General features: G+C 44.5%; 1 protein-coding gene across 3 annotated transcripts in view; it reads right to left on the bottom strand.

Annotated features, from left to right (window-relative positions):
• Nucleotides 1–782: 782 nt before the first annotated feature.
• Nucleotides 783–16,824, bottom strand: part of smurf2 (SMAD specific E3 ubiquitin protein ligase 2) — a 295,636-nt gene continuing 279,594 nt past the window's right edge. For all 3 annotated transcript variants that reach the window (XM_060844755.1, XM_060844757.1, XM_060844756.1), the window contains 4 exons: nt 12,258–12,378; nt 3,915–4,116; nt 3,578–3,653; nt 783–3,025 (listed from right to left, as the gene is read on the bottom strand). In XM_060844755.1, the coding sequence (XP_060700738.1) occupies nt 2,926–3,025; nt 3,578–3,653; nt 3,915–4,116; nt 12,258–12,378 (499 nt within the window). In that variant the 3' untranslated portion in view covers nt 783–2,925. The remainder of the gene's footprint in view (nt 3,026–3,577; nt 3,654–3,914; nt 4,117–12,257; nt 12,379–16,824) is intronic.

Below are 16,824 nucleotides of genomic sequence, written 5' to 3'. Positions count from 1 at the left end.
GGATGATGACTTGCTGCAGAAAAGAACTTGATCTGGAACATATTACCTGAAAGAGTGAAAGAACTATATCCAAAATAGGACCTTTCAAAAGACAATTGCCTATTTTTATTACAAAAGGAGACATTTGCACGTCATGGAGAAGAGCGCTTCGGGGTCTGCATTGAGACAAATAGAATCAGACTGACGATACAGATGAGAGATGGGATTCTCAGGAAGGGGTTCCGGAGATAGGTCAGAGGTGTGGCGCTTAAGCATACAGACGTAACAAACACAAATCTGTTTTAACTTGATATTAGGGCTGTCAGCCTTGATTGCATATTAAAATATTCTCAAATATGTTCAATCTGTCTTTTCTGTATATTACTGATAAATACCTTTGAAAACGAACCTTTCCAAGCAAAATAAAAGAAAAGCTTTTTGGGTTATATGCAGGAGTTTAATCCTAAATTCAGACAAATCTAGTTATGTCTACTTAGCAGAAGTAGATAGTGATCAAATGTGGGAACTCCATCAAGGATACTGAAAATGGAACTCGGGAACCTCTCTAAATTCCACACTGGCTGAGATTTCTCAACACTGCACAGAACTTAGATTTAACCTGGGTTTCCTTTCCCACTCTGAGTGGTTCACATGAGTGCAGTTATATAATAACCTAAAATTCACAGTAGGTAAGGATTTAATTGAAGAATTAAGTTTTATGATCTACTAAAGCGGGATATCATTTTTTCAGTATTGATTATTGACTTGAAGTGGCTGAGCAGTTAACAGACAGAAGGCAAATATAAACTGAACTGGTTATGCTGTGAGGGTGCAAACAGCATACACTTTATTGCTCATTTCTGCATGGGTACACACGCAAAGTTTTGTTTTCCATACAGTTTTGTTTTTTTTAATTATTAAAGCCCATGTAACAGCGGGAGTGAAATACAATGTGTTAACAACGCTAAAACACTCTGTAATAAATACAAAATAAAATGGAAATAAGAAAAACCTAAAAACAAAATAAAATATGGTGTTTTTAAGAACTGGGAAGTAAAGCCAAGGGATTAATTGTAAACTAATTACATCTATATAAAAAAAGATTTTAACAACTGGTAGACAATATTCTATTAACCAATAAGTGTTACATACAGTGAACTGCTCCTATAACATATTATTCCATTTATTCAGCATATTTCAAGTCTGTGAAGCCATGGGCGCATGCTAGGAGCTATTGGCTGTATGATGAAGCATGCAGTCTATTACAAGAGCAACACTCTAATTGCTGATTTTAGCTTTTCCTTCTCATTTTAAATCCATTATTGATAAACTTAGGTGTAGTGTTATGGATGGTTTTGAACAGATCATGAAAATAGACCACGTGTGCATTGGGCATTCATCAGAAGAACACAGCTGTAAATGTCCATTAAAGACTTTGTTCAGGTCATGGGATGTCAGCTGTCAACCTTTCAGGATGGGTAGGAGAGGGGAGGGAAAGGTCAACAAACCAAACAGAACTAAAGTCCTAAGATGTGCAAAAAGTGGTTTAAAATAAAAAAGTTAAGATACAATTAACTTAAAAAGTTGTAATAGTCACAGTATTAGCCTCAGATTTATATATATGCCTCACCCAAGACTGTACAAAGCACCACTGCAGGACACTTCACTGCTGGATGATGCTCTTGCAATTGATAGGCAGCAGTGCAGGGCAAAAAAAAAATAAGATTGCTGTATCAACAGGTGCTCCCAGTACAGAAATACTATTTGACAGGTTATAAATATATTAAAACTCATGTGAATGGATAGGATCTGCAGAACATATCCTATCATTAAAATTACAAAAAAAAACAATGATCTCAAACTCTTTATATAAAAAAAGTCAATGTGGGGTTTTGAGCTGCCTCAATTTAATATACAAGTCATAATTCATCTATGGATAGAAAAGCATAACCGAGGACAACTCTCTTTAATTTATATATTTAACTTTTGCTTTAATAATTGTTGGCTATACAATGAAGTTTGTCTCAGCCCCGCTATAACTAATAAAAGATGGAATATACTCACACATTTCATGTTAGAAAACTTTCTGAGAGCATAAACCAACATCGCATTGTAGAGTGTTGTTGCTTTTAATATACTATAAAGGAGTAATTATCCCTTGTCATGTAATATAACTGATGCAATAACAAAAGAAAATTCCCAGTTAGCAATGCTGGCTGGTAATATGCAGTTCATAAAAAATATTCCTCCCTGTCATTTTTGGGAGGGGTTGGAGAAAAGTGGTTATGGCTGAGTTGGCTGAAATAAAGTGGAATGTTTCTCCTGCGATGATTTTGTACAAAATTATTTGCCTAACAGACATTGGTTCAAGTCTGCAACACACCAGGAAGAACACTGAAAACATAACAAAAGCCAATTTTCCATTTGAGAATTCATTTGGAATATTTACTTTATAACAGCTCAGTTACTGCACTGTTGATAATTTTGCAGCTTCACTACCAAATGAATGACCAGTAGGAAAAAAGGTGCAATGATGGTATAGTCATGTCAGCCCAACAATAATTTTGTTGTACCAATTGCTGCAGTCTACATCATGATGCATCAGGGTATTATCCATTAGTAAGGAGAAGATGGGCTTAAGACAGATGTCAAAATTGTTGTAGTAGTCTTTTAAGTCAGAAACGCTATCAAGAATACTGCTAACTGGTCAGATCATAAAAAGCTAGCAGTTTGTAATTTTCCAGGTATTAGTTTAGCAGCTGATAGTCTCATGGCAAACGCCAGGTGACCAAATTCCTCAAAATTCCCTAATCATCCAATTCCTCTTGCTGTGCTCTCGCTAGGTAAGGGAAAGACATCCTGTATATTCCAAGCACGGCTGGAACCTCGGCAGGAGAAAGCCCTCACTGACAGGTGCGTACGGAAGTCCCATGATGCACAAAGCAATCATTCCACAGCAAACCCACAAGTCTCTTCAATGGCTGTTAGCAGCTTTTCATAGAGTTTTTCATAGTTCTCGTAGGGAGGAATGTCAATTCTATTAAAGCTGGGAAGAAAACAGTCAAGAAATAGGTTTTACTATCCAGGTTATAAATCATGCACGCAGTTACATTGTCTCAAAGTCGGTTCCTCAAGTCTCTGGACATGACTGTGCATTTTCTCCCTCCCCCCAAGGACTCCTTTTATTACTGTCTTATTATCTGTAACATTCTTAGGCTGCATTCATAATCTTTAATAGCCAGATATAAAGCTCAAAACAAATTATGCAATAACATTCACTCCTATGCATTATACTGTAATCTGTTCACCCCAGGGAACAAGAATGAAAGAGCTACATGATGACAGAAAATTATGAATGGCAGGTTCCATATATATGACTATCCATTCCTTTCTTTAAATAATTCCTGCCAAGTCTGGAACAAATGGAATGGGATGGGCTAACTCACGAAGATATGATCTTACTATGTTAGAGTAATCCATTAAAATGGAGAAATTATCAATGTTTTCACTTACATTCTCTAGTTTCTTTTGAATTCTAGAGCTACTAATGCAAACATTAACAGACAGTAAAAGCACAAAAATAAATACAACTGCATACCAGGTATGTGCTTTGGGGAGGTTGTTGGTGCTGGCATCAATCTGGTGAATGGTGAAGAGCCTTGGACCTGCTGCACCTGCAGTATTACGAAGACTGTTTTAAATATCAATATACTTAAAATGATTTGTAATCTTAGCAAGTGTTTGGTTTCACAATATATAACTCCAAAGATGTTGTGCCTTGTAAATCAATGGCTTCTTTTACCCAATGTCACAACGATAGTATGTATTGCTCCCTGTCCTTTTGGCACACAGGTGGAAAGAAATAATCAAGCTTATGCTTTTGTTTGTTTTATTATAGTACACATAACTGTACACAGCCTCAAAATCACACTCACCTTGTAATGCTTTAAAACCCTGCAGAGGCACTCGAGAGGATCCTGTCACAAACTGGAGCAATCGAGCTCGCCTTTCTTCATCAAAAGACTCCACTGCCTTCCAGAACCACTTAACAATATTGCTATCTGGCGTACAGTGTTTTAACCTAGTGTTTGATTTCCAGTCGTTAATATCGATCTTGCCAAGTCCACAGATAATTAGCTGGGAAGAGTCAATAAAAGCATGCCAAATTAACATATGAAGACAGTTTTTCCTTCTCCAGACCATTGCTTGCTTACTTAATGTAGCTTAAATGTTGTAACTACATTTAGTCCAATGAACCTACTTAAATTTTGTTTGCTTCTTCAAAGTTGTACACAACTTTAATAGATTAATTTATGATGATTCAGACTATACCAAGAACTATACAATTTTCTTGAAGTTCTTTAGCTTTTGATATTGATACTTGGTAGTGTGGATGAGCGGAGGGATCTTGGTGTCCATGTACACAGATCTCTGAAAGTTGCCACCCAGGTAAATAGTGCTGTGAAGGAGGCATATGGCGTACTGGCTTGTATTGGTAGAGGAATTGAGTTCCGGAGTCCTGAGGTCATGTTGTAGTTGTATAAGACTCTGGCCGCATCTGGAGTATTGTGCGCAGTTTTGGTCGCCATACTATAGGAAGGATGTGGAGGCTCTGGAACGGGTGCAGAGGAGGTTTACCAGGATGTTGCCTGGTATGGTAGGAAGATCGTATGAGGAAAGGCTGAGGCACTTGGGACTGTTTTCATTGGAGAAAAGAAGGTTTAGGGGTGACTTGATAGAGGTGTACAAGATGATTAGGGGTTTAGATAGGGTTGACCATGAGAACCTTTTTCCACGTATGGAGTCAGCTATTACGAGGGGGCATAGCTTTAAATTAAGGGGTGGTAGGTATAGGACTGATGTTAGGGGTAGATTCTTTACTCAGCGAGTCATGAGTTCATGGAATGCCCTGCCAGTAACAGTGGTGGACTCTCCCTCTTTATGGGCATTTAAACGGGCATTGGATTGGTATATGGAGGATAGTGGGCTAGTGTAGGTTAGGTGGGCTTGGATCAGCGCAACATCGAGGGCCGAAGGGCCTGTACTGCGCTGTATTTTTCTATGTTCTATGTTCTATATTCCATCTTATTAAAATAGTTTTTATGTCTGCAAGGAACTTTGATAGTTTCTTTGGGATGCCCTGAAGCAATGTAAATTGAAGCACTTCTTTCTTACTTTAGGATTGTTTCCTTAAACCTGCTTTTGGATCTTTTTGTTTCTTCCTCTCCCTTGGATGTCAATTCTCTTACTGAGTCAGCTGCCTTAACTTGCTCAAGCAGTATGACTGATCAGCCTTGTTAGAACAGGCGACACAGGACAACACTGTCAACTTCAGTTCAAAGATTGCCCTGCAATTACCGAACACACAACGTCTAGTAGGAGTAGCTGTACAATGAGGGCATCATAAATAGGGTTCTGAAGAAATATTAAATTGAATTTTTAAAACAATTTGTTCCTGTGAGGTGGATTTCGCTGGCTCAGATAGCCATCACACCCATCCTTAAACGGTCTTGGAGAAAATGGTGGTGAGCTGCTACCCTAAACTGTGGCAATCAACATCCACAGTACTGTTGGAAAGGAAGGGAGTCCAGGGTTTTGCCCCAGTGACAGTGAAAGAACAATATGCTTCCAAGGAAGGAAACTATGCTTAAAATTACCTTGTAACTTGCAATGGTGCTTCCACGCATCTTCTACCCTTATCCCTTTAGGTTTGGAAAGCGTCGTCAAAGGAGCCTTGGTGAGTTACTGCAGAACATTTTATAAATGCCACACCCTGCTACCATTATATATTTGCAGTGAAGGGTAAGCATGTTAAATGGGAGATGGGATGCCAATCAAGTAGGATGCTTAATTTCAAATGGTGTCAAGCTTCTTGAGCATCAGTGGATCTACATTTGTCCATTCAGGTGATGAGTATTCCATCACACTTCTGACTTGTGCTTTGTAGACTGGGGATTGGCTTTGATGAGGCATGAAGTAAGTTACTCACTGTAGAATTCCCAGTTTCTGATCTGTTCTTATCGCCAGAGCATTTAAATGGCTGGGAGAAAGGGAGGACTGCAGATGTCGAGGGTATGGTGGTGGAAAAGCATAGCAGGTCAGACAGCATCCGAGGAGCAGGAGAATTGATGTTTCGGGCATAAGCCCTTCAACAGCCATTCCTGACGAAGGGCTTATGCCCGAAACGTCGATTCTCCTCCTTGGCTGCAGCCTGACCTGCTGTGCTTTTCCAGCAGCACACTCTTGATTATTTAAATGGCTGGTCCAGTTCAGTTTATGCTCATTGATAACTCATAGGTTGTTGATTGTGAGGGAGTTTGAATGTCAAGTGACGTGGTTAGATTCTTGCTTTTTGGTAATGACCATTGCCTGGTACTTGTGTGGTGAAAATGTTTCCGTAGACCTTGGTCATTTAAAATTTTTTCACAATGTATCTCTGCCATTTTCCTCAATCTGCAAGTCTAGAAATGGGGCCAAAATCTTAGACTAAGAGGTCAGAGAACTGGGATGAGGAGAGATTTCTTCACACAAAAGTTTATGAATGCCTCCAGCAGTGGGAGTGATCGAATGGGAGTGATCGAATTGCACTCTGGGAAGCTGAGTGAACTGATATATTTCAGCAGTGGCTGAACCAGAGACACTACACGTGTAGTGTGTCCCAATCATCGTCCTCCTTTAAGCAAAATAAAACTGTGGTGCATTGATAAAGGGAGGATTTTCTATTTATTTTTTATTGTGTGATTGGTAAAAAAAAATTTCTTTTTTCATTTATCTATTACTTGATATTGTAGTTAAACTAAGTTAAGCTGAAGAGTAAAAATGGCAGGAGATCTCAGACCCATACTATGCTCCTCTTGCTCAGTGTGGGAGTTAGGGACGCGGCTGATGATGTCCCTGACTCCTTCACATGCAGGAAGTGTGTGCAGCTGCAGCTCTGGTTAGACCGCACGACGGCTCTGGAGCTGCGGATGGACTCACTTTGGAGCATACACGATGCTGAGGTGGTTGTGGATAGTACGTTTCGCGAACTGGTCACACCGCAGATTAGGTTTGCTGATGGAGAAAGGGAATGGGTGAGCATAAGGCAGAGAAAGAGCAGGAAGACAGTGCAGGTGTCCCTAGCAGTCATCTCCATCCAAAACAGGTATACCATTTTGGATACTGTTGGGGGAAGATGGCTCACCAGGGGAAGGCAGTAGTAGCCAAGTTCATAGCACTGTGGCTGGCTCTGCTGTACAGAAGGGCAGCAGAAAGAGTGGAAGGGCTATAGCAATAGGGGATTCAATTGTAAGGAGAGTTGATAGGCAGTTTTATTGTCGAAAACAAGGCATCCAAATGGTATGTTGCCTTCCAGGTGCACGGGACAGGAATGTCTCAGACTGGCTACAGAACGTTCTGAAGTGGGAGGGTGAACAGCCAGCTGCTGTGGTGCATATAGGCACCAATGACGTAGGTAAAAAAGGGGATGAGGTCTCACAAGCAGAATTGAGGGAGTTAGGAGCCAAGTTAAAAAGTAGGACCTCAGAGGTAGCAATCTCAGGATTGCTACCAGTGCCACATGCTAGTCAGAGTAAGAATGAAAGAATAAGCAGGATGAATGAGTGGCTTGAGAGATGGTGCAGGAGGGAGGGATTCAAATTTCTGGGACATTGGGACTGGTTCTGGGAGATAAAAAAGGTAAAAACAATGACTGCAGATGCTGGAAACCAGATTCTGGATTAGTGGTGCTGGAAGAGCACAGCAGTTCAGGCAGCATCCAACGAGCAGCGAAATCGACGTTTCGGGCAAAAGCCCTTCATCAAGAATAAAGGCAGAGAGCCTGAAGCGTGGAGAGATAAGCTAGGGGAGGGTGGGGGTGGAGAGAAAGTAGCATGGAGTGCAATAGGTGAGTGGAGGAGGGGATGAAGGTGATAGGTCAGGGAGGAGAGGGTAGAGTGGATAGGTGGAAAAGGAGATAGGTAGGTAGGACAAGTCTGGACAAGTCATTGGGACAGTGCTGAGCTGGAGATTTGGAACTAGGGTGAGGTGGGGGAAGCGGAAAATGAGGAAACCGTTGAAGTCCACATTGATGCCCTGGGGTTGAAGTGTTCCGAGGCAGAAGATGAAGCGTTCTTCCTCCAGGCGTCTGGTGGTGAGGGAGCGGCGGTGAAGGAGGCCCAGGACCTCCATGTCCTCGGCAGAGTGGAAGGGGGAATTGAAATGTTGGGTCACGGGGCAGTGTGGTTGATTGGTGCGGGTGTCCCGGAGATGTTCCCTAAAGCGCTCTGCTAGGATGCGTCCAGTCTCCCCAATGTAGAGGGGACCGCATCAGGAGCAAAGGATTCAATAAATGATATTAGTGGATGTGCAGGTAAAACTTTGATGGATGTGGAAGGCTCCTTTAGGGCCTTGGATAGAGGTGAGGGAGGAGGTATGGGCACAGGTTTTACAGGTTCTGAGGTGGCAGGGAAAGGTGCCAGGATGGGAGGGTGGGTTGGGGGGGGGGGGGGGGGGGGGGGGGGGTGAGTAGACCTGACCAGGTAGTCACGGAGGGAACGGTCTTTGCGGAAGGCGGAAAGGGGTGGGGAGGGAAATATATCCCTGGTGGTGGGGTCTTTTTGGAGGTGGAGGAAATGTCGGCGGATGATTTGGTTTATGCAAAGGTTTGTAGGGTGGAAGGTGAGCACCAGGGGCGTTCTGTCCTTGTTACGGTTGGAGGGGTGGGGTCTGAGGGCGGAGGTGCGGGATGTGGACGAGATGCGTTGGAGGGCATCTTTAACCTTGTGGGAAGGGAAATTGCGGTCTCTAAAGGAGGAGGCCATCTGGTGTGTTCTGTGGTGGAACTGGTCCTCCTGGGAGCAGATACGGCGGAAGTGGAGGAATTGAGAATACGAGATGGCATTTTTGCAAGAGGTAGGGTGGGAAGAGATGTAATCCAGGTAGCTGAGGGAGTCGGTGGGTTTGTAAAAAATGTCAGTGTCAAGTCAGTCGTCATTAATGGAGATGGAGGGGTCCAGGAAGGGGAGGGAGGTGTCAGAGATGGTCCAGGAAAATTTAAGGTCAGGGTGGAGTGTGTTGGTGAAGGTGATGAATTGCTCAGTCTCCTTGTGGGAGCACGAGGTGGCGCCAATGCAGTCATCAATGTAGCGGAGGAAGCGGTGGGGAGTGGTGCCGGTGTAATTACGGAAGATCAACTGTTCTACATAGCCAACAGAGACAGGCATAGCTGGGGCCCATACGTGTGCCCATGGCTACCTCTTTGGTCTGGTTCTGGGAGAGGTAAAACTATTAAAAATTGAACGGTCTACACCTGGGTTGGACTGGAACCAATGTCTTTGTGGGTACTTTTGCTAATGCTGTTGGGGAGGATTTAAACTAATGTGGAAGGGGGATGGGAACCAAATGAGGGGGTTAATGGACAGTAAGGAGGTAGCAACTGTAAGGAACTAGATACTGAAGTCAGCGTGACTAAGGGGAAGAGAATGCAGGGAGTAGATCATGAACACAAAGGGCCAGGTGGTCTGAGGTGCATCTGTTTTAATGTGAGATGTGTAGAAGGTAAGGCAGATGAACTTAGGGCCTGGATTAGTACCCGGGAGTATGATTTTATTACTATTACTGAGACTTGGTTGAGGGAAGGGTATAGTCATAGAGGTGTTGATTGGCAATTAAATATCCCTGGATATTAATGCTTCAGGCAGGATGGAGATGGAGGTAAAAGGGGTGGAGGAGTTATGTTACTGGTGAGAGAGGATATCACAGTTGTGCTGAGGGAGGGCACGATGGAAGACTTGAGTAGTGAGGCAAAAGGCAGAGCTCAGAAATAGGAAGGGTGCGGTTACAATGATGGGGCTGGACTACAGACTCTCCCCCCCAACAGCGAGCGTGAGGCAGAGGTACAGATATGTAAACAGATTATGGAAAGTTGGAGGAGCAACATGGTAGTGGTAATAGGATATTTCATTTTCCCAACATTGGCTGGGATTCACTTAGTGTTAGAGGTCTAGATGGAGCAGAATTTGTAAGAAGCGTCCAGGTGGGTTTTCTGGAGCAGTATGTAAATAGTCCAACTCCGGAAGGACCAAACTGGACCTGGTGCTGGGGAACGAGCCCGGCCAGGTGGCTGAAGTTTCAGTAGGGGATTGCTTTGGGAACAGTGATCTCAATTCCTAAGTTTTAGATTACTTAAGGATAAAGAGGAGAGTGGTCCTAAAGGAAGAGTACAAAAGTGGGATAAGGCCAACTATAGCAAGATTTGGCAGGAGTTGGGAATGTGGATTGGGTCCAGCTGTTTGAAGGTAAATCCACATTTGATATGTGAGAGGCTTTTAAAGAGAGGTTGATTAGAGCACAGGACAGACATATTCCTATGAAAATGAGGGATTGAAATGGCAAGATTAAAGATGACAGGTGAAATTATGAGACTAGCTAAGAGGAAAAAGGAAGCATACTTAAGGTCTGGGCGACTGAAAACAGACAAAGTTTTGGAAAAATACTGGGAAAGACGGATCAATCTGAAACGAGGAATTAAGAGGGCTAAAAGAGTCATGAAATATCATTAGTAAACAAGGTTAAAGAGAATCCCAAAGCCTTTTATTCACATATAAGGAGCAAGAGGGTAATTAGAGAAAGGGTTAGCCCACTCAAGAACAAACGAGGAAAGTTATGCTGGAGTCAGAGAAAATGGGTGAGATTCTTAAATGAGTACTTAGTGTCAGTTAGGGATAGATGTTTGATTACAGTAGGTCAAGTTGGCATAAGGAGGAAGTGTTGAGTATTCTAAAAGGCATTAAGATGGATAAGTCCTTAGGACCGGATGGGATTTATCCCACATAAATGAGGGAAGCAAGAGAGGAAATAGCTGGGGCCTTAACAGATATCTTTGCAGCATTCTTTAACACAGGTGAGGTCCCGGAGGACTGGAGAATTGCTAATATTATCCCCTTGTTTAAAAAGGGTAACTGGGATAATCCAGGTAATTATAGACCAGTGAGCCTGACATCAGTGGTAGGGATGCTGCTGGAGAAGATACTAAGGGATAGGATCTATTTACAATTGGAAGAAAATGGGTTAGACAACATGATTTCGTGCAGGGAAGGTCATGTCTTATCAACTTAAAAGAATTCTTTGAGGAAGTGACAAAGTTGATTGATGTGGGAAGGGTATAGATATCATATACATGGACTTCAATAAGGCATTTGATAAGGTTCCCCATGGTAGGCTGATGGAGAAAGTGTAGTCACATAGGGTCCAGGGTGTACTAGCTAGATGGATAGAGAACTGGCTGGACAGCAGGAGACAGTAGTAGAGGAAGGGAGTTTCTCAAAATGGAGACCTGTAACCAGTGGTATTCCACAGGGATCAGTGTTGGGACCATAGTTGTTTGTGACATACATAAATGAACTGGAGGAAGGTATAGGTGGTCTGATTAGCAGGTTTGCAGATGACACGAAGACTGGTGGAGTATCAGATAGTGAAGGGGACTGTCAGAGAATGCAACAGAATATACATAGATCGGAGAGTTGGGCAGAGATATAGCAGATGGAGTTCAACCGATCAAATGCGAGCCCCAGGCTAATGTGCTGAGGATATGGGTTCACACCCCACCATGGCAGCAGCTGAAATTTGAATTCAATAAAAACTGGAATAAAATGCTAGACTAATGTCAACCATGTAACTATGGTCAATTGCCAGAAAAAAACACATTTGGTTCGTTAATATCCTCCAGTTCAGGAATTCTGCTTTCTAAACCTGGTCTGACCGAGATGTGGCTCCAGACCACAGTAATGTGGTTTATTCTGAACTTCCCTCTGGGCAATCTGGAATGGGTAATAAATGCTGGCCTGGACAGCAACACCACATCGCATGAACAAATTAAAAACATCTTCAACCCCAGTTCATATTATTTAAAATCACAAAATGTAGGTTGAGTATGATGAATACACAAATACTACTGGCCATTATGGATGGATAAAATTAGTCATTGGGTAAAGTGCTGGTGAACAGCTTCAGAGACAGCACAGAGTAGTATATTTCTTGGTGAATAATTTAAAATGACCAAGGTTTGCAATCTATAAAGGCATCCCTCAACCTATGACCTACATACACCAATATAAAAAAATGCAAAAAAGTTACTGATGTACACCACTTCACCACCAAATGTAAAAATCAATCCATTTTCAAGCAGTTTCTTTTTTTTTTAGTTTGAACAAAAGGTTGAATCACCTCCAGAACAGAGATGAGTATACATGTCGGAAACACTATTACCTCACTAAATTAGGTAAAAACTTGGTACTCACTTCCAACTCCTTCTCATCAAATGTTTTCAGCAGATGCTGTGGGATCACCTCATTGAATCCTTTCTGCAAGGCAAGAAACTGGGCTTCGATACCTCGCAGAAACCGCCAGTTCACATATAGCCTACAACAGGAAATATTTCTTCACGTCAGTGTGTTTCACATGGACTCTACTGTTGCAATTAAAGTGGTAACCTTTGTAGAAAGGTTAGGCTCTTAGCTGAATTGGAAACAGATTTACTCCACCTTTGGCAGGTCTTTTCCTATCAGTGCAAAACAGCGAGTCCTTGCTGCAACCGCAACAGTGTTTTAGCCGTTGCCACTCGAAGGGTCATAAAAATAAGTCTGCTCACTGTATAAACAGCCAAAGTTAATAAAAAAAACTGAGTCACATGGACCTAAAGATACCAAAATTAAGTCTGGACCAGTGTTGAATGAGTTAATATAAGCCAGACAGTATAAGGGGTTCTAGAATTTGCTACAGCAGGCCTCTGATAGGTGCAGACTCCTGTTCCAAACCACCATCAAATGATCCAAAAGCATGAGGTACGGTCACAAAGATGTAATTCATTTTCATTCTCTACAGATACTGTCACAGATAAGTATTTCCAGAATTTTTGAGTATATTTTTCACAATCAAAGAATGTTTGCTGATGTTTGCCCATTATAACAATTACAGGCATGGCTGTGATTTAATACCCGACATATGATTTTTGTAGCATATTTGGGAGCGACAGATGACCTCAAATCATGTATTATTTGATAGAGATTGATCATTATTATTAGTCAAAAATTCAATAAAAAATATTGCATCATTCCAGCAGATGGTAGAAAGCAGACGAAACAGACATTGGTTCTTTACTAAGCAAAAGATTAGATTAGAAATGTGCTTCACACCCACTCCAGTTACTGGCTCTGCCCCCACTCCCAGCTCCACACTCAGACCAGATCCCAGCTTCCAGTCCTACCAAGTTTTCACCATCCCTCCAGACCTTCCCCTCATTGAGGACGAACGGTCAATCCTCAGCAAAGGACTCACCTTCATCTCCCTCCATCCATGCATCAATGAATTTAATACACGCTGTGATGTTGAACACTTCTTCCGCCACCTCCGCCTACGAGCTTACTTTCACAATCAGGATTCTCGCCCACCTTCCGAGGACCCCTTCGCCCATCTCCAACACACTGCATCCACCTGGACACCCCGCGCTGGCCTATTACCTGCCCTTGATTTGTTCATTTCCAACTGCCGCCAGGACATTAGCCACCTCAACCTGTCTAGCCCCCTCCCCCACTCCAACCTCTCACCCTCACAATGCGCAGCCCTCCAATCCCAACCTCACCATCAAGCCAGCAGATAAAGGGGGTGCAGTGGTAGTCTGGCGCACTGACCTCTACACCGCTGAAGCCAAATGCCAACTCGAGGACACCTCTTCCTACCGCCCCATCAACCATGACCCCACCCCCCATCACCAAACCATCATCTCCCAGACCATACAGAACCTCATCACCTCAGGAGATCTCCCATCCACAGCTTCCAACCTCATAGTCCGGACCCCCGCACTGCCCGGTTCTACCTCCTTCCCAAGATCCACAAGCCTGACCACCCTGGCCGACCCATTGTCTCAGCATGCTCCTGCCCCACTGAACTCATCTCTACCTACCTCGACACTGTCCTATCCCCCCTAGTCCAGGAACTCCCCACATATGTTCGAGCCACCACCCACGCCCTCCACCTCCTCCAAGACTTCTGTTTCCCCGGCCCCCAACGCCTCATCTTCACCATGGATATCCAATCCCTCTACACCTCCATCCGCCATGACCAGGGCCTCCAAGCCCTCCGTTTTTTCCTCTCCCGACGTCCCCAACTGTACCCTTACACCTGCACACTCATTCGTTTGGCTGAACTGGTCCTCACCCTTAATTTCTCCTTCAAATCCTCCCACTTCCTCCAAACCAAAAGGGTAGCCATGGGCACACTTATGGGCCCCAGCTATGCCTGCCTCTTTGTTGGCTACGTAGAATAGTCGATCTTCCGTAATTACACCGGCACCACTCCCCACCTCTTCCTCCGCTACATTGATGACTGCATTGGTGCCACATCGTGCTCCCGTGAGGAGGTTGAGCAATTCATCAACTTCACCAACACATTCTACCCTGACCTTAAATTTACCTGGACCATCTCTGACACCTCCCTCCCCTTCCTGGACCTCTCCATTTCCATTAATGATGACCGACTTGACACTGACATTTTTTACAAACCCACCGACTCCCACAGCTACCTGGATTACACCTCTTCCCACCCTACCTCTTGCAAAAATGCCATCCCGTATTCCCAATTCCTTCGCTTCCACCGTATCTGCTCCCAGGAGGACCAGTTCCACCACAGAACACACCAGATGGCCTCCTTCTTTAGAGACCGCAATTTCCCTTCCCACATGGTTAAAGATGCCCTCCAACGCATCTCGTCCACATCCCGCACCTCCGCCCTCAGACCCCACCCCTCCAACCGTAATAAGGACAGAACGCCCCTGGTGCTCACCTTCCACCCGACAAACCTTTGCATAAACCAAATCATCCGCCGACATTTCCGCCACCTCCAAAAAGACCCCACCACCAGGGATATATTTCCCTCCCCACCCCTTTCCGCCTTCTGCAAAGACCGTTCCCTCCGTGACTACCTGGTCAGGTCTACTTCCCCCCCCCGCCCCACAACCCACATCTGCGCCCACATCTCTCCCTCACCTCCATCCAAGGCCCTAAAGGAGCCTTCCACATCCTTTTCACCGCAGAGAGCGGCGCGAGCTGGGCGGAAGTGAGGCTGGAGCGCAGAGCTGGTCGGGAAGGTAAGTGATTGGTATTTGAGTGGGTGTGTTCTAGACCCCAGGCCCTACTTCGTAGGGCCTCCCTCCCATCCTCCTCCTCTAACCTAACTTTAAAGTCCACAGGTAAGCGACTCAGTGTTCTTGTTTTGGAGACAAAGTGTACAGTCATGGCAGCGCAGGCAGTGGAATGTTCCTCCTGCAGGATGTTTGAGGTAGGGGTGACCACCGATACTCCTGCCGACTTCGTCTGCAGGAAACGCAGTCAGATCCTGCTCCTCACTGAACGAGTTAGGGAACTGGAACTGGAGTTGGATGAACTGAGGATTATTCGAGAGGCTGAGAGGGTGATTGATAGAAGCTACAGGGACATAGTTACGCCGGAGAACAGAGGTAGCTGGGTAACAGTTAGAGGTGGGAAGGGGAAGAAGCAGGCAGTGCAGGGTTCCCCTGTGGTCATTCCCCTAAACAATAAGTATACAGCTTTGGAAACTGTTGGGGGGGACAGCCTTGCAAGTGTAAGCTGCAGTGACAGGGTCTGTGGCGTGAGGTCTGGCTCTGAGACTCAGAAGGGAAAGGGGGAGAGGAGGAGAGCGCTAGTTCTAGGAGACTCTCTAGTTAGAGGGACGGACAGGCGGTTCTGTGGACATGGGCGAGACTCTCGGATGGTTTGTTGCCTCCCGGGTGCCAGGGTCCGAGACGTCTCGGACCGTGTCTTCAGAATCCTTAAGGGGGAGGGTGTGCAGCCAGAAGTCGTGGTACACATTGCCACCAACGACATAGGTAGGAAGAGGGGTGGGGAGGTCATTCAAGAGCTCAGGGAGTTAGGCTGGAAGCTAAAAGATAGGACAGAGTCGTCATCTCCGGGTTGTTGCTGGTGCCACGTGACAGTGAGGCAAGGAATAGGGAGAGAGTGCAGTTGAACACGTGGCTGCAAGGATGGTGTAGGAGGGAGGGCTTCAGGTATTTGGACAATTGGACTGCATTCTGGGGAAGGTGGGACCTGTACAAACAGGACGGGTTGCACCTGAACCAGAAGGGCACCAATATCCTGGGGGGTAGATTTGCTAGCACTCTTCGGGGGGGGTTTAAACTAATTTGGCAGAGGGATGGGATCCGGACTTGTAGTCCAGCAAGTAAGCTAGCTGTTTGTCAGAATGTCCAAGAATGTAGGGAGGCTGTGGAGAAGGTAGTACCGGCAGGGAATACTTGCGGGCACAGAGATGGGCTCAAGTGCGTATACTTCAACGCAAGGAGTATCAGAAATAAGGTGGGTGAACTTAAGGCATGGATCGGTACCTGGGACTACGATGTTGTGGCCATCACGGAAACGTGGATAGATGAGGGACAGGAATGGTTGTTGGAGGTTCCTGGTTACAGATGTTTCAGTAAGATTAGGGAGGGTGGTAAAAAAGGAGGGGGGGGTGGCATTGCTAATTAGAAATGGTATAACGGCTGCAGAAAGGAAGTTTGAGGGGGATCTGCCTTTGGAGGTAGTATGGGCTGAAGTCAGAAATTGGAAAGGTGCAGTCACCTTGTTGGGTGTTTACTATAGGCCCCCCAATAGCAGCAGAGATGTGGAGAAACAGATTGGGAAACAGATTTTGGAAAGGTGCAGAAGCCACAGGGTCGTAGTCATGGGCGACTTCAACTTCCCAAATATTGATTGGAAGCTTTTTAGATCAAGTAGATTGGATGGGGCGGTGTTTGTGCATTGTGTCCAGGAAGCTTTTCTAACTCAGTATGTA

Source organism: Hemiscyllium ocellatum, chromosome 25 (assembly GCF_020745735.1).
Source record: "Hemiscyllium ocellatum isolate sHemOce1 chromosome 25, sHemOce1.pat.X.cur, whole genome shotgun sequence".
Classification (NCBI taxonomy): domain Eukaryota; kingdom Metazoa; phylum Chordata; class Chondrichthyes; order Orectolobiformes; family Hemiscylliidae; genus Hemiscyllium; species Hemiscyllium ocellatum.
This window is presented reverse-complemented; position numbering and strand designations above follow the sequence as displayed.